This window comes from Hemitrygon akajei, chromosome 26, assembly GCF_048418815.1.
Source record: "Hemitrygon akajei chromosome 26, sHemAka1.3, whole genome shotgun sequence".
In the NCBI taxonomy this organism is placed as follows: domain Eukaryota; kingdom Metazoa; phylum Chordata; class Chondrichthyes; order Myliobatiformes; family Dasyatidae; genus Hemitrygon; species Hemitrygon akajei.
Genome location: NC_133149.1, coordinates 44,013,083 through 44,031,795, shown reverse-complemented (window position 1 = coordinate 44,031,795; position 18,713 = coordinate 44,013,083). Strand labels below are relative to the sequence as shown.

Here is an 18,713-nt window from a genome sequence, read left to right as displayed (position 1 = left end):
CTTCACACTTCTAATTGGTTTTTGTCATGACGGTGTCGTCTGGGAGGGGTAGATGCAAGCCTGTCCGTTCCGGAGCCGGGTTTGGATCGATCTTTGTGTGGCATCTTGTCCACAGCTGTTCCAACATGGGTGGTCTTGAGGTGGCATCGCCTGATGCAATCCTTGAAGCACACAAGCCTCCACACGACATCAAAGTGTTGATCCAGGTTGTGGAGGATTAAATTTTATAATGTGGGGGAAACTGGGCCACGTGACACAGAAATCAATACAGAGGAGGCACAAACTGTATCAGAGGTCAGGGTCAAACCTAGGGTTCCATTAAGGAGATTCTTAAAGGAACACAGAATACGGGCAAACACTGTATATATAAAAGGCATAAGTGTCAGTAGTTCAAGTTCAAGTTTAATTGTCATTCAGCCATACATCAATACCCATGAGGACAGCCAAACAAAACATTGTTACTCAGGGGCCAAGGTGCAAAACACAGTACCAAAAGTCACACAAACCACAACACACATACAGCACACATAAGATATCAGTAAAATACAGTCACAAACAAAAAAAATAGCCCAAGACCCTGAGTCCATGAACGTTGCAGCAGTCTGCAGCTGAACACATTACAGCTTGCCTTCTGCCGAGTGACCACTGGGGGCAGCACTGACTCCAGCTTGGACGCCGCACCATTTTGCTCCCGGTACTCCGGTGGAGCGCACTGACTCCAACACCTCTCTCCTGGGTGGCTGTAAACAGGCAACACCATAGCTTGAAGCTTTGTCATCGCTATGACAGAGGCCACGCGGCTGCCCACTGTCCACCTCTGCTATCCGCCAATAAATCAGTGAATCGGGCTTGCAGCATTCCATATGAGCAATGTCCAACAGAGTCTTGCGATCACAAGAAAAGCAACTAAGACGATCACTCGCTGTTAGACTGCACACTGCCTCTGCTTCCTGTCTTTCCCCCTTGTTCCTTCTCCTGTGCAAAGAACTGATGCTCTTATTTCACTAAGTCTAATAACAAACATTGCATTTAAAATCGATAGGGCACACACATGCTGCAGACACAGCAAAGAAATTAGGGTGCTCTGACTAGTATGTGTAGGTAAATAAACACTCTTGATACCTTAGTGCATTACTCATCATTCAGAGTGATGACCTTTAGTCAGGGCAGTGCACATGCAGAACTGTGTCTTTGTTTCAATGTGCAAAGACCCTCTGATCCTCTTGACTTTCAACAGCTCTGATAAACCTTCCGATTATACTCTGAATGCTATAGGCAGCTCCACTCATTTCCTGCACTTTAGGGATATGATTACCTTTCCATTTATTTCCTAATCAAACACAGTAATGGATGACTTCAATAGATAATGAAACTATATTGTCCCTAAACAGAATTTATCTCTAAAATGCAGGGAGTTGAAAAGTATCCTAGCCCACGTGTTTAAAATGTGAAATGGGTTCAAGAGGGTGCAGTCAGAGAACGTGAATGGTAACACTTGTGGCCTGCTCCCCAACATATCCTTGGCTGTTAACACAAATGATGCATTTCACTGTATATTTTGATGTACATGTGATAAATAATTCTCAATTTGAACCTATTTTATTTTCTTTATTTAGAGATACAGCATGTTACCAGACTCTTGCAGCCCAACGAGCCCGTGCCACCCAATTACATCGATGTGACCAATTAACCTTCTAACCTGTACATGTTTGGAGTGTGAGACAAAACCAGAGCACCCGGAAGAAACCCACACAATCATGGGGAGAGCATATAAACTTACAGACAATGGTGGGCCATGAATCCGGGTCATTGGCACTGTAATAGTGTTGTGCTAACCACTACATTACTGTGTTGGCCCCAATGATTTCCTTCAGGGGGAAATCAGATGGGGAAAATCTTCAAATTAAAAGTAGATTCCTGGAAGCAATTGTTCATACCAAGTAAGCGACTTCTGGATCTTTCAGTAGTTGCCAAGTCTAATGAAGTTTACATATCAGAGGGAGGAGTGTTGATTTATTTAGGGTGATGAAGGATATGCTGTGACAATGTATTGAGCTGCAGATCAGACGTGAATAGTGGAGCTGTAAGGATCATCTCTTTCTGAGGACTGCTCTCTAACCTGATGCTACTAATTAATATAATTCAATATAAATTTCCAAATATGTACCCGCAGAAGAAGACCATTGTCTGTAACAATTTACTGAACAAAGAGCTCCCTAGCTCTTTGCAACATCCTGGTGAGCTTCCCTTGCACCCTTTCCTCTGTGTACTAAGGGGTGCTGACCAGAACTACACACAACACTCCAGCCATAGCTAAGGTAATAATTTATAAAGCTGAATCAAAATTTCCATGTGCTTACAATCTATGCCCCAGCTAACGAAGGCAAGCATCCTATATGGTTTTTCACCACTCTATCTATATGCCACCCTCAGATATTTTGACTTGTACACCGAAGTGCCTCAGTTCCTCAATGCAAAGGGATAATACAAAATTCCTCACAGATGCCTTACCATTCATGAATCATATCATTCTCTAATTTTACCTTCCCCTCAAAATGCATTATCCCATATTTTTCAAGATTAAATTGCATTTGCTACTTTCCTGTCCAATTTGCCAATTGGTGGCTATCATAGTTTAGGCTGAAGTGATCCTCCTGACTAAAAACAACACTACCGATTTTTGTGTTATCTGCAGAATTACTGTTCACACATTATATGTTAACATCTAATTCAGTAAAGTGTACAACAAATAGCAAGGTTCCCAGAACTAATCACTGTGGTACACCACTGGCTAATCTTCCAATCACAAATCTTCTTCTGTTTCCTATTACCAAGCCAATTTTGGATCTAATTTGCTGACTTGCCTTAAATCCCACGGGCTCTAACCTTTTGGACCAACCTTCCATGCCTTCCTACTGTTTCAACTCTGACTTTTCTCGATACGATGAAAGCCATTGACCTGAATGCTGATAGAGATGGCTGACTTGCTGAACATTTCCAGCATCTGCAGTATACCGGTACAGTATGATACAATCGAGTGTCATGGTGCTCATGAAATATTTAGCCTTGCAGTGAAATACCTGTGTGCTCGAGAAAAAAGGCCAGATTCTTCCCCACATAAACCAACACCCAACAATGTGTCATAAGCTCCTCCTATAAATACCTTCTTTGTAATTCTGCTCATCTTTTACCCTTGGCTGGGTCACTGGTACAAAATTTAGAGAGCACAACCTTCCTGATCAACACCTAAAATGCTCAGCAGGTCAGGCCACATCTATGGAGGGGGATAAGTAGTCGACATTTCAGGCCGAGACTCTTCTTCACTTCCCGCTAGTATCTTCGATATGAGCTGAATAGCCTCCTCCCTTAATATACAATTTTTTTGATTCATCTATGTACCATGAGCATTGCATTTGTATGTGAAATCAGTGTGTCCACTCCAGCCTTGGATACTATTTTAGTAAAGGGAAGAGGTGCTTACCAAAGTGAATCTCAGAACAGGAGAAATAGGAGCAGGAGTTAGCCACGTGGCTCCTCCAGCCTGTTGTGCCACTCAATAAGACTCAGGCTGGGTCCTCTATCTCTTGCCATTACAATGACATCTAAAAATTTATCGATCTTATTGCTGGATATACTTAATGAGTGTACATCCATTGTGCTCACAACCCTCCATCAAGAGGTTCCTAAAGGACTGATCCTCATCTTGTTTTTAGTTCTGGAAAAGGCCATTAGTATTTATCTTGTTATTGCCTTTCAGGATCTCAATACCACTGACATACATACTACATATACCCCCTTCTATTTTCTACCATCAGGGAGGAGATTCTGGAGCCTGTAGACCCATATTCAATGATTCAGAAACAGCTTCTTTCCCTCTGCCACCAGATCTCTGAACAGTCCATGAACATGACCAGATGATTCCTTCATTTGTATTATTTATTTATTTTCTTAATCTTAAATTTATGTTTTTGCTGCTGGAAAACAGAAATTTTACATCATTAAAGTCAGTGATAATAAATCTGACTCTAATTCCACTTCTGCCTTTGTTACATTTACAAATAAGTACCTTACTAGTGATAAGAAAATAATATTTCAAACCCAATTTTCAGCAGTGACAATCTGTGGCAGCCATGACACTGGAAAAGTTACGGTTCACCACTACCTAACGAATGAGGCCAACAACCAATGAGTGACGAGTTCCACCAGAGCAGGGGTTCCCAACCTGGGGTCCATGGACCCCTCGGTTAATAGTAAGCCTCCATGGCATAAGAAAGGTTGGGAACCGCTGCACTGGGGCAATGATAATGTATGTTATAACATGGTCATTTTAAAGATAGAGATTAGTTTTATTTGTTACATGTACATTAAACATACAGTGAAATGTACTGTTTGCGATGTGCTGTGGTCAGCCCACAAGCGTTGCCACGCTTGCAGCATCAACACAGCATGCCCCTAATTCACTAACCTTGATTTATATGTCTTTGGAATGTGGGATGAATCCGGAGTCCGGCACCTGGAGGAAACTCATACAGTCATGGGGAAGAGGTACAAACTCCTTATAGACAGTCAAACTCAATCTTGCAGATGACAGTGTAAGGCGTTGCGGTAACCGCTTCGCGACTATTCAGCAATACTCAAACTAGCAGTGGAACATTGTATTCACTGGAATAAAGCTGACTATAATTCACCATTGCTTCTACATAGCACATTGAGGATAAATTTCCATGCAATTATGACTAAATCAACTTATTTCAACAGGAGGTGTTGTTGGCCATGAAGGAATTAAAATTTTGAAGAAAACACCAAACTCAAATCGAGTCAAAGACAGAGGAAGTAGATAACCAATTGTTTTTGTTCTTGTCATCTGGTTGCATATTTGGGAAGCTGCCCTGTAGCCTCCATTTTGTGGCCTGTGTTGTGAACTAGTTTTGCTCAGCAATAATTGTATCAAAGTGCTTTAAAGTGGATAGAATGATGCTCCTGATAATCTGTTGATCATTTTGAAATGAGAAGTTATTGGTGAGGTGTTCTTTGGTATGATAGAACATGCAGACTTACGAATAGGGGAATCTGTGTCTGACCTAAGTAACTCGAACCTAGTAACTGGCTAGTATGCTCTGATTCAGAATAAAGAGGCATTAATTACAGGTTGTCACTTGTGCAAGGACAATAAAGGGCTGGCTTGGACCAGAGCCAATAGGAAGCTGATAAACATTAGCCAGATAGTCTAGAACCAATGAGATTGAAACACATTTGAATTGATTTGTAGGGTATAGGAATGAGGAGCTTTGAATGCAAAGCGGTAATAACTCCAGAGACTAACTATCACAAGGAAGACAACCAACAATCCTCCCCCACCCCCACATATGCCAGGCGCTGGGAGAAGAAGGATTAATTGACTGGCCAATGGGAGATCCCTATACTGGTGTTATAAATTGTTGAAGTGGTCTGCGTGAGTGTTGTTACGGAGGGAACAGTAGAAGTCATGAGTTAAATTGTTGGCCTGGGTCAACTTAGTTAGTTTGTGCAGAGATAATAAAGTGCAAGTTTTGATTCATTAAGAGTTGTTGTGAATTGCCTAACCTAGATCACTTGATAATAATCAATAGCATCAGCACTTCACTTACTCACGATATAGGCTATAGTACAAGCACACGTTTGAATTACATCGACAGCCTCTTACTCAATTAGTGCCTTTGCTTTACAACATTGACATAGGAGCAGGAGGTGGCCACATTGTCCCTCTAGCCTGCACAGCCCCCCTTCCATTAAATCATGAATGGATGGATGGGTGGAGTAGGGGAGAAGAGAGGATTGCATGGGGGCTGGGTGGAGGAGGTGAGAGATGGTGGACCATGGAGCAAATGGAAAAAAGGTGGGGAACAAGAGGGAGGTAATACCTCTCCTATTGGCCCATAACCTCAAATGTTTATTCCCCTCTATAGATGTTGCCTGATCTGCTGATTTCCTCCACCATTTTGTGTGTGTTATTCTGGATCTCCAGCACCTGCAGAATCATAAGACCATAGACCATAAGACATGGGAGCAGAATTAGGCCATTTGGCCCATCAAGTCTGTTCCGCCTTTCAATCATGGCTGATCCATCATTCCTCTCAGCCCCAATCTTCTGCCTTCTCCCCGTATCCCTTCATGCCCCGACTGATCAAGAATCAATCAACCTCTGCCTTAAACATACATAAAGACTTGGCCTCCACAGCCGCTTGAGGCAATGACACATTTCACTGTATGTTTCAATTTTTCAATGTACATATAACCAAAAAAGGTAAACTTTATTTTACAATGGGCGTTTGATGGCCAGAAGACCCATTTTCATACTATATCTTTTCACCCCTTTTCAATGTCCTTCATGCCTCATTAATGAATTTCTTTACCTGCATATTCGGTTTCTTTGTTTCTTTTACAACACTCACATCTCTCAATTACCCAGCATTTATTAGTCTCTGTCTTGGAGGGATTAGTATTCAGGAGAAGTCAGGCAGAAATCACATGACAATTTCTTTATGGCAATCAAATCTCCTGTGCTGCAGTCTGGATGGAGATGAAGGCACATGCTGCTTTTATATCCAAGCTCAGATTTTAATATCAGTAACCCAATTAAGGGGAAAAAAAAAGTTTATCAACAAGTCAAATTTGAGAGAGAAGGGATTTTAGTGATTGGTTAAGGTAATTAAATGCTTGCTCATAATTAATTGCTGGGTTGGTCTCTTCTCTCTTACTGCTTCTGTATGTTTTGTTGCTGTTTGTTGACCTATGTGTGAGAAAGGCAGTAATGTCATTTTACTAAATAGGAAATTATTGCTAAATAGATTTTGTTCTAATTCACTAGTGAAGGATTACTAAAAAGGCACTTGTGTCTGATAAAAGAGGGCTGGGTATTATCAAATCAGATTTGAGCACACCTACCTTTGACCTTGGGAATCATTGACTGACCACCAAGACCAGAAGTGGTCTGGCTGGAGTGGAGAGGATGGAGGTTAGAGGGGAATATTGGGTGATGAAGATGACAACAAAGCATCTCCCAGGTCTATCGTATCACACACAAAATGCTGGAGGAATTTAGCAGGTTAGGCAGTATCTATGGAGAGGAATAGAGAGCTGATGCTTTGGGCCAAGATCCTGATGAAGGGTCTTAGCCCGAAATGATTTCCAGCACCTGCAGAATCTCTTGTTTCATGACTTCACTATTGTGAGACAGACAGAAGCAGGTGAGGAAATGGATCTTTTTTTCGCATATTTGACAATCATTACACATCATATTTTGGGGGACCCCACATTTAAAAACTCTTCTTCTTCGGCTGTCCATCAATTTCGATGTTGACTTGCTGAGAGTTTAGTCTCTGCAGGCACGTTTATGGGCCACAAGACAGCATTGGATCAGCACTGTCTCCCACATCGGTTGTATTTGCAATTTGACTGGTCTAGCACCGAATATCTGCATTCATGACCTGCTTCATATTTCTTCTGCCTTTTCTCCTCGATAGCTGGGATTGACTTCTCGGCAATGCAGCGCCAACTTCTTCTGTCCAAAGCATCTTTCTCCCAGGTGTTGACATTCATGTCAGTGTTTTTCATATGGAGCTTGAGTACATCTTTGTAGCGCAGCCTCTGACCACCATGCTTCCTCTTTCCTTCACGTAGCTCACCATAGAAAACAGCTTTGTATAAACGATCATCGCTCATTCTTGTGACATGACCAGTCCAACGCAGCTGAGAAGCTGTGATGAGCAATTCTGTGCTGACTGTCCCAGCACGTTTGAGCACCTCCACATCTGGTACCCTCTCTTGCCACTTGATGCGTAATATTTGGCGTAAATGCCTGAGTTGTGTCTTGGTCAGTTTCTTGATGTGCTTTTGATACAATGTCATCGTTTCAGTTGTCATCTCCGACAAAATCCTACCTTGGCGCCTCACCGTGGCGTAGGAGTGACACTGGCCGAACATCAGCGAAATATGACGGAGATTCGTTCTCTGGCAGGTCTAACCTAGCCGTGAAGGTGATGTTCCATCGGTATACTACTAGACTCGATCTAGTAGTAGGATCGTGGCTGGCTAAGTCAAGGAGGTAAGCATGCCGTTGCTACTTTGTAGGTTATGCCTCTTCAGGCAAAGGCTGCACTCACCGAGGACACCGGCAGCAGGGCGTCTGATGGTGTCTGTGGCAGACATTTAAAAACACTCTCTTAATAAACCCAAACACAAAAGATTCTACAGATGCTGGAAACACAATGAAAAAACTTATGATGGGTCTCAGCCCAAAAAAGTCATCCAAAACATTGACTGTTTACTCTTTTACAAAGATGCTGTCTGACCTGGTGAGTTTTTCCAGCATTTTGCCTGTGTTCCTCTCAATAACCCCTTCATATACATGTGTGAACAAATAAAATGCCATATTAATTACATTTATTGTGCTAATTGCAACCACCTGCTTGAAGAGGGCACATACCCGTACATCAATCAGATCAGTGATAACTACAACCTTACAGGAGCAGCTCTGAGGAACAAAGGAACAGGGAAAGGTTGTTCAGAACCTACCACAGAGGCTGTTGTGCCATTCAATTAGATCTTGACTAATCTGGACCTAACTCCAATTTCACAAGAGATTCTGCAGTTGCTGGAAATCCAGAGTTACACATGAAATGCTGGAAAACTCAGCAGGTTAGGAAACATCTATGGAGGGGAATGAGCAGTTGACATTTGAGTCCTGATACTTGGTCTCTGCCGAAACATTGACTGGCTATTCCCCTTTTGCCTGACTTCCTGAGTTTCTTAAGCATTTTGTGTGTTACTCTTTTACTAAAAATGTGTTCTCGCAAAGAACACATATTGAATCAGATTGAATGGTGGGGAAGGCTTTAGGGGCTGAATGGCCAATTCCTGATCCTATGTTCTCACTGTGTATCCTCTCCTTTTAAAATATCTCAATTAGCTTATGCTCACTCCCCTACCTTCAGAAGATGTACAAGCATTGGGGATTGGTCATAACTACCTGGGGCAAATTAAACATATTCAAATGAGCTTTCTGTAAGGAACTAATGGACTTGACTTCACACTAGGATGCAGTATTCCCTCAGGTTAACTAATGAGAAAAAGGATTAATTACAAAGGAGATAAATGTAAGAGGAATAATACTTTGACACATTTATGTTGCATCACTCAAGGTCCTGAGATGTTTTACAACCAATGAATTAATTTAGAGATTTCATCAGTCTTGTAATATGGGAGATGTGGCAGCCAATTTACCAACAAGATCCACAAATAGCATTGTAACGATCACAGATAAGCCTGGACGTTGGACTCCCCTTCAAAGTATTATTATATTATATTCTTGATCATAGCCAGAAGGATGTCAAGTAAAAGTACATCTCAAGTAAAAGCAGTAGCCGACAAGGCAACACACACACAAAATGCTGAAGCAACTCAACAGGCCAGGGAGCATCTATGGAAAAGAGTAAACAGTCAACGTTTCAGGCCAAGACCCTTCGTCAGGACTGTGTATTGCTTTGATTTCTGGCATCTGCTAATTTTCTCTTGTTTGTGAAAACTTAGAACAATACAAGACAAAGTAAGCTACTTGACTGGTCCACTATTCACTGATTCCACCACAGGCCACAATGTCTACCATCAATGGCACTGCAGTTATGCAGTTCCAAAACCTGTGATCCCTACAAACGAGAAAGATGAGGACAGCAGATACACAGGACCGACTGCAAGAAACACATTAGAATCCATGAAAGACCGCCTCAATGGGATGGACAAACAATCAATGTGCAAAAGTCAACAAAATTGAAATACAAAATAATAATAATAATAATAATAATAATAAATAGGCAATAAATATCGAGAACATGAGATGAGGAGTGTTTTAAAGTGAGTCCACAGGCTGTGGGAACAGTTCAGTGATGGGGTGAGTGAAGTTGAGTGAAGTTATCCTCACTGGTACAAGAGCCTAATTGTTGAGGGGTAATAACTGCTCCTGAACCTAGTGGCGTGAGTCCTGAGGCTTCTGTACCTTTTCCTGATGGCAGCTGCAAGAAGAGAGCATGGCTTAGGTGGTTGGGGTCTTTGATAAGGGAGGCTGTCATGTTGACAGACTCTGCTTAGGGTAAATCTCCTTCCCAGCAATATTATTGCCAGCAAATATTTTCAGTAGATTTTCCAGACCACATGATCAGACCTAATAAAACTACCTTGTTGAAGATTATATCTAGACTGAACATACAGTCCCAGAATAATAATTCCTCTATTTAGTATTTCCATTACAAAATAGAACAGGCATTATCATAACCAAGAAGACAGGAAAGGTTGTCCGACAGCAATGTTTTTATCCACCCAGGCTTTTGTGCGGATAAGTGATAACAAAATCAAGGACACTGGTAGCACTTAATGATGTTTTCAAGATTACAAAGACGATTGACAAGGCTGAACATTCACAATAGTGATGAGTTCAAATAGAAGGGGCATGACTTATAAGAAATGGTGGGCAGAATATTTTCCAACCTTAATAATAGATCAATGGATATCAGGAAACCTCATTCAATTGGACACAGCCTAAATAGATTCAAGAGACAAATTAATGGAATTTTTGAGCAAAATGATTTGAGGGATAAGATGAAAAACAGCACCATTTACTTAATTGATGGGAATAAAGGGTTTTACTTGTTAACAAAAGGAAAGTCTTTTTTCACATCTAATAAAGGGAGGATTTTGAATAGGGTAGAATACCATGGCTTAACATCTTAGTTCTTGCGAGTTATGTATACTTAGCAAAACTGAAATCAAGTCGCACTGAGGCAAGAAATTCTATCATTTGTGACAGAGTAAGTGGCGCAGGGTCGGAACATTTCCACCATTCATTCCCCTTTTAACTTCACTCACAGAGGTACGTCGAGGGAGATTTGTGGTCAGAGTTTGCAGGTGGAGTCCCAGAAAAGCTTTGAGGTCTCAGCTTTCAGAGATGTACACTAGGGGCTCTGAACTGGATTGCAGTGGAATGTTGTACAGTTAGCAGACCACTTTACAGTGCCAGAGATCACACATCGGGGTTCAATTCCTGCCGTTGTCCGTAAGGAGTTTGTATGTCCTCTCTGTGACAGAGTAGGTTTCCCCCGGTTTCCTCCATCATTCCACAAATCTCTGGTTAGGATTAGTGAGCTGTAAGCATGGCGACACTTGCCAACTGCCCCAAGCACAACCTCAGACTGTGTTAGTCATCGATAAAATAACACATTTCACTGGATGTTTCAATGTTTTGATGTACATTAGACAAATAAAACTGATCTTTAAAAAATGATCATAGCTCCACTTACATCTGTTGGGGTTAATAGCACCTCTAACCAGGACCCATTGTATCTACCACTGGGGTGTATCTGATGAAATACCAGCAACCTGAAACATTAATTCTGTCTCATTCTCCATTGATTGCTATGTGAATTGTCAATCATTGGCAGCATTTCCCATTTTTATAGTAACAGAATAATACAGCAGGGCAACAGGCCCTTTGGCCCAACCAGTCCATGCTGACCCATATCTCATTGTGATTGATGTCTGATTGAATCCAGCCATGCCATCAGTGAAACATTTCATCATAATATTGCTTGACTCAGACGTTAGATAGTGATTACGGTGCCAAATTGACATGCAGAAATAAAACGTTGCAATATAGCTGTAATAATATGTACATTAAAGACCAGATGTTTCCAAATACATACAGAATAAATGCTAATAGTATAGGGTTAAGACCTCCAAATACCTCTGATTGAACTGCCCCCATTGTCACCAGGTATCCAAGCCAATGTAATGGAGGAGGCGGAAGTTCGAGACACCGTCAAGCGAGGCTGGTCAGGTGGTACTAGGAAAAAGCAAGTAAACTGTAAATGAAATATTTTGAGATGATCACATATTTCAACTTCAACAACAAAATCTAAGGAACAGTGGGTTATAGAGTGAATGGTGATCATATTAAAACATTTATTATCCTATGAGGGTAAGACAAGGTAGATGTTTTCATTTGTGGGGGAGATTTCAATGAGGGAACGTGATTACAAAATAGGGAGCAGTCATTTAAACTGGCACATAGGAATTCCAGCTTACACAGGGTGGTGAATCTCAAGAATTCTCTGCCCTGGAGGTTGGATCACTGGGCATATTTTATAGATAGATTTTGGGAACTAGTACAGAAGTGGAGTTGAGTCCTGGGTCAGATCAGCCGTATTGAATGTTGGGGCAGGTGGAGCACTCCTGCTCCTGGTTTCTTTTGTTCTTGAGACATTAATGGACCACTGGCTTCCGTCCAACCCAAATAATGAGAATGAACTCTTAGAGGCTAGGGATTATTTTGTAAATGGATTGAACAAACTCCTAGAAACATGGATCCCAGTGAAATCTCTGGCTACAAATGAGGAAGCAAGGCTTTAAAAAGATGTGGGATTATAGAGGAATGGGGAACTCTAGTTCTGAGGAAAGAAAGGAGAAGTTGGGGGGATTTTAAATAATTCATATTAATGAAAGATATTTATAATATCTCGTAACAGTTTCATTGGCATACTTCACTTTTTGCACTATTTATTTATTTTGCAATTTATACATTCAGTGGCCACTTCGTTAGGTACACCTGTACACCTGCTTGTTAATGTAAATATCTAATCAGCCAATCATGTGGCAGCAACCCAAGAGGTTCAGTTGTTGTTCAGACCAAATGTCAGAATGGGGAAGAAATGTGATCTAAGTGACTTTGACCGTGGAATGATTGTTGATGCCAGATGGGGTGATTTGAGTATCTCAGAAACTGCTGATCTCCTGAGATTTTCACATACAACCATCTCTGAAGTTTACAGAGAATGGTGCGAAAAAAATTAAAAACACCCAGTGAGCAGCAGTTCTATGGGTGAAAACACCTTGTTAATGAGAGAGATCAGAGGAGAATGGCCAGACTGGTTCAAGCTGACAGGAAGGTGACAGTAACTCAAATAACCACATGTTACAACAGTAAGACCATAAGACATAGGAGCAGAATTAGGCCATTCAGCCCATCAAGTCCACTCTGACATTTCATCATGGCTGATCCCTGATCCCATTCAACCGCCTTCTTGCCATATGCCTTGATGCCCCAGCCAATCAGGAAACTATCAACTTCTGCTTTGAATATACCCACGAATTTGGCCTCCGCTGCAGTCTGTGGCAGAGCATTCCACAGATTCACCACTCTTTGGCTAAAAAAAAAATTCCTCCTTACTTCTGTTCTAAAAGGTTGCCCCTCAATTTCGAGTCTGTGTCCTCCAGTTCTGGATACCCCACCTGAAGAAACATCCTCTCTACATCCACCTTTTCTAGTCTTTTCAACATTCAGTAGATTTCAGTGAGATCCCCACGCATTTTTCTAAATTCCAGTGAGTACAAGCCCAAAGTAGCCAGATGCTCCACATATGTTAACCCTTTCATTCTGGTAATCATACTCGTGAACCTTCTCTGGACTCTCTCCAATGACAACACATCCTTTCTGAGATAAGGGGCCCAAAACTGTTGTCAATACTCCAAGTGCGGCCTGACTAGTGTCTTATAAAGCCTCAACATTACCGCCTTGTTTTTATATTCTGTTCCCCTTGAAATATAAAAATGTAGTAGTGTGCAGCAGAACATCTCGGAACACACGTCAAACCTTGAAGAGCTACAGCAGCAGAAGACCATTGTTACAATAATTCTGTTACAAGAATCATCCCTTGTAATAATGACCAGAGAGGCATAGACAGATCTGTATTTACCAACAAGTAACTTTTATTGTCTCAACTAAAATAATTTTGTTTTTAGTTCACCTAAGTGAACATACACTCAGTGATGCAGGAGATGCCTAATAAAGTGGCCACTAACTGTAGTAATTTTTATGCTTTGTACTGTATGCTGTGGCAAAATAACAAATTTTGCAACATACATCAATGATGAAAAAATTGATTCTGACTCTGGTTCTCTGGGACTGAGGTGAATAATACCAACAGAGATTTGCTGTGACTTAGAGAATGCAGGATGAGTGACAAATCAAAGGCGCTGTTGACTTTCGGTGGAATTGAACAAAAGCTTGATGGGTCTTTGGTGAAAGGCAGCAGGAGTGCATCTAATTGAACAATTCTTCAAAGAGTTGGGACAGTTTAAAAGGAGTGAAAGGTTTCCCTCAGCCTGATGCATTTCTATTTTGGAGCATAGATACTTCCTTGACATTACCCAAATAAACAAACACTCATAGCCATAATCTTGGGGTGTATATCATTTGTTTTGGATGCTAATTGGGAAGGTCCAAACTCTAAATATAAAAGTCACTGCAACTCCATGGTTCAAAGTTCAAGATAAATTTATTATCGAAGTATGTATATGTTACCAAAAACTACCAGGAGATTCATTTTCTTGTGGGCATTTACATGATAAAAAAAGAAATACAATAGGTTTTGTGAAAAACACCTATGTCGGGATGCTGTTCATCAACTATAGCTCAGCATTTAGTACCATCATTCCCACAATCCTGATTGAGAAGTTGCAGAACCTGGGCCTCTGTACCTCCCTCTGCAGTTGGATCCTCGACTTCCTAACCGGAAGACCACAACCTGTGCTGATTGGTGATAACATATCCTTTTCATTGACGATCAACACTGGCGCACCTCAGGGGTGTGTGCTTAGCCCACTGCTCTACTCCCTGTATACACATGACTGTGTGGCCAGGCATAGCTCAAATACCATCTACAAATTTGCTGATGATACAACCATTGTTGGTAGAATCTCAAGTGGTGATGAAATGGCGTACAGGGGTGAGATATGCCAACTAGTGGAGTGGTGCCGCAGCAACAACATGGCACTCAACATCAGTAAGACCGAAGAGCTGATTGTGGACTTCAGGAAGGGTAAGACAAAGGAACACATACCAATCCTCATAGAGGGATTAGAAGTGGAGAGAGTGAGCAGCTTCAAGTCCCTGGGTGTCAAGATCTCTGAGGATCTAACCTGGTCCCAACATATCGATGCAGTCATAAAGAAGGCAAGACAGTGGCTATACTTCATTAGGAGTTTGAAGCGATTTGGCATGTCAACAAATACACTCAAAAACTTCTATAGTTGTACTGTGAAGAGCATTCTGACAGGCTACGTCACTGTCTGGTATGGAGGGGCTACTGCACAGGACCGAAAGAAGCCGCAGAAAGTTGTAAATCTAGTCAACTCCATCGTGGGCACTAGCCTACAAAGTACCCAGGACATCTTCAGGGAGTGGTGTCTCAGAAAGGCAGCATCTATTATTAGGGACCTCCAGCACCCAGGACATGCCCTTTTCTCACTGTTACCATCAGGTAGGAGATACAGAAGCCTGAAGGCACACACTCAGGGATTCAGGAACAGCTTCTTTCCCTCTGTCATCTGATTCCTGAATGGACAGTGAACCCTTGGACACTACCTCACTTTTTTAAGATACAGTATTTCTGTTTTTGCACATTTTTTAATAATCTATTCAATAAACGTAATTGATTTACTTGCTTATTTATTATGTTTTATTTTATTTATTATTTTTTTTCTCTCTTTGCTAGATTATGTATTGCATTGAACTGCTGCTGCTAAGTTAACAAATTTCACATCACATGCCGGTGATAATAAACCTGATTCTGATTCTGCAAAATAAAACAAACAGTGCAAAAAAAGTACTGAGAACATGAGATGTTAGGAGTTTCTTGAAAGTGAATCCACAGGTGGTAGTCCAATTACAAACACAAAAAAATCTGCAGACGTTGGAAATCCCAGCAATACACACAAAATGCCAGAGGGTCTCAGCAGGCCAGGCAGCATCTATGGAAAGGCGTATAGTCGATGTTTCGGGCCGAGATCTTTCATCAAGATCCTTCATCCTGATTAAGGGTTTCAGCCGGAAATGTCGACTGCTTACTTTTTTCCATTGAAACTGCCTGGCCTGCTGAGTTCTTACAGCATCTTCTGTGTGTTCCATAGGTTGCAGAATCAGTTCAGGATAGTGGTGACTGAAGTTACCCACACCGGTTGAGAAAGCTGATGGTTGTAGGGTAATAAACTGTTAGTGATGTGTGTCCTAAGGCTTCTGTACCTCCTATCTGATGGTAGTTGTGAGAAAAGTACATGGTCAGGATATTGGGGGTCGTGGATGCTGCTTTCTTGTGACAGTGCTCCTTGTAAATGTACTAAATGGTGGGGAGGGCTTTGCCTGTGATGGACTAAGCTGTATCCACCAATTTCTGAAGCTTCTTTTCTTTCCTGGGCATCCATACGAGGCCATGATGCCAACAGTTAGGATACTCTCCATAGTACATCAATGGAAGTTTGTCTCAGTTTTTGGAAAGTAGGGGCACTGTTGTGCCTTCTTTATGATAATACTTGTGGTGCTAGTCCCAAGACAAATCTTCTGATATGTTAACACCAAAGGATCTAAAGCTACTGATCTTCTATACCTCTGTCCTCCTAATGAGGACTGTCTCATGGATCTCTGGCTTCTTCCTCCTGTAGCTGATCATCAGCTCTCCGGGTTTTGATGACGTTGCGAGAACTGCAATGCTGTCGATATGACCAACAGTTTTAGGATTGTTTAACAAGGAATCATGGCAATTAAAAATGGGATCGGGATGGAGCTAAAGGGTTTATTTTGGACACCATGTCCAGTATGAGAGGCAAAGCACCTGGAGGTCTTGTCACCATTAATGTTACAAAGTCCACAGCGGAGGAGAAAGGAACAAAAACTCACCATGAGCACACACTCACCTTGCACCAAGAGGTTGACGATGATTGTGTCAAAGCCCCAGGTATTTGTAGCCGTGCAGGTATAATACCCAGAATCCTCTGCCCTGACAGAGCGAAGAAACAAAGTGCCATTGTTGAAGATCATTCTGTGGCCATCAACTTGCACCGGAATAGCAGAGTCCTCACTGTAACAAACACCGAGCTGCAGTTAACTACCACTCAAAATCAACCTGCACTTCTAACTTATTTCCTTCCCATTGAGATTTCTCCTTATAATATATCCATTTAAGAAAGGACATGGCATCCTTGAGAGAAGGCACAGAAAACATTTACTGGAATGACTACATGATCTTCAGAAACAGCTCTATTTCTATCTTTAATATCTTTATTTTTCCCTTTCAGGGCTCTTTTGAAGACCCTGACCCTGAGTCACACGCTGACTACAGTTCTTTGCGGGAATGGGACCCACTATCAGGGTTTCATGGCTGGCCGTTGTTGTTCAGCATGCCAAGGGCTCGGCCTAAGAATCCGGCTCGGATTCAGAAGCCTAGGATCTCAGTGCTCTGGAGACGGGTGAATCGAGGGTTGGTGTCATGGCAGGAGACCCGTGTGAGTCGGGCGAGCTGGAATATCTACAGCTGTGTGCCCAGATCTTTGGGCACAGAGCTCGAAAAAAAAGCAACGTAATGGATTTTTAACATCGTAAACCAGCGAGTTGTTTGTTATGTCTCCCCTCTCGCTGTGAAACGGAGACATTTCTTTCTCCTTTATTAGGGAGAGAGTGAGCCCGTGGTGTGTCGATACCGGGTGAACAATGTAGTCTCTGGGGTAACTGCAAGTCTGTGTCTTTGCTGTGCCTTGCTCATGCTTGAGTGCTCGGTGGTGAGTGTTGATGCTTTTTTTGCCGGTGGGAGGGAGGGGGGATTGTTGCTTGCTGCCGCTTACGCACGGGAGGGAGGGGAGCTGGGGGGACTTTGGGGTCATTCATTCTTTGGGGCACTCCTCTGTTTTCATGGATGCTTGTGAAGAAAAAACATTTCAGGATGTATACTGTATACATTTCTCTGACATTAAATTGTAGCTTTGAAACCTTTGAAGAATTGTAGAGTTTGGATGCCATGGTAGTACAGTATAATGATTAGTGCAATGCTATTACAGCTCAGGACACCGGAATTCCAGGGCCATCTGTAAGAAAGCTTGTATGTTCTTTTCGTCAACACATTGGATTCCTCCGGGAGCTCCAGTTTCCTCCCACATTCCAAAGACACACCCGGCAGTAGGTTAATTGATCATTGTAGAGTTAAGCGGGAGGGTTGTTGGGCCAGAAGGGCTCAATCCACACTGTGTTTCTAAATGAATAAGTCTTAGGGGATTTAGCCCCAAGCTGGGGTTGTCCTCAATGGAATAAAGAAGGTGGTGAGGAGATCTTATGGAACTGTTCAACACCATGATGGGTTTATGTAGAGTGAACAGAGGAAGCTGCTTGCGTGAGCAGTTAGTTTAAGGATCATGGTAAACAGATCGACTCACAGGGTCATCGAGTTATAAATCAAAGAAACAGGCCCTTTAGCCCATCATGTGTAGGCTGAACATCAGGCCTATCTGAACTAAATACACCTGCATTAATTCCCCATCCCTTCATCCTCTGCTCATTCATGAACTTGTCCAGATGCCCCTTCAATATTGTAATTGTTCCTCCCTCCGCCACCGCCTTTGGCAGCTCATTCAAATAGCAATTACCCCTCCAATCCCCTTTAAACCTCCTCACTCTTACCTTAAACCTACCCCCTCTCATTTTAGACATCTCTACTATGGGAAACAGTCTCTGTCTAGCCTATGTCTTTCATAATTTTATATACTTCTATCATGTTACCCCTCTTCCTCTTTGCTAAATGGAAAAAGGACCCAGCCTGTCCGGCTTCTTGTTATTCCTCCAACCCTCCAATCCGGGCAACATTCTT

The 18,713-nt window shown here is 42.0% G+C and overlaps 1 protein-coding gene across 2 annotated transcripts in view; it reads right to left on the bottom strand.

The window, feature by feature from the left end:
* The window catches only part of dscaml1 (Down syndrome cell adhesion molecule like 1), a 673,508-nt gene that overhangs the window by 85,004 nt on the left and 569,791 nt on the right, over nt 1–18,713 (bottom strand). For both annotated transcript variants that reach the window (XM_073030068.1, XM_073030069.1), the window contains 2 exons: nt 16,774–16,937; nt 11,771–11,869 (listed from right to left, as the gene is read on the bottom strand). In XM_073030068.1, coding sequence (XP_072886169.1) covers nt 11,771–11,869; nt 16,774–16,937 — 263 coding nt within the window. The remainder of the gene's footprint in view (nt 1–11,770; nt 11,870–16,773; nt 16,938–18,713) is intronic.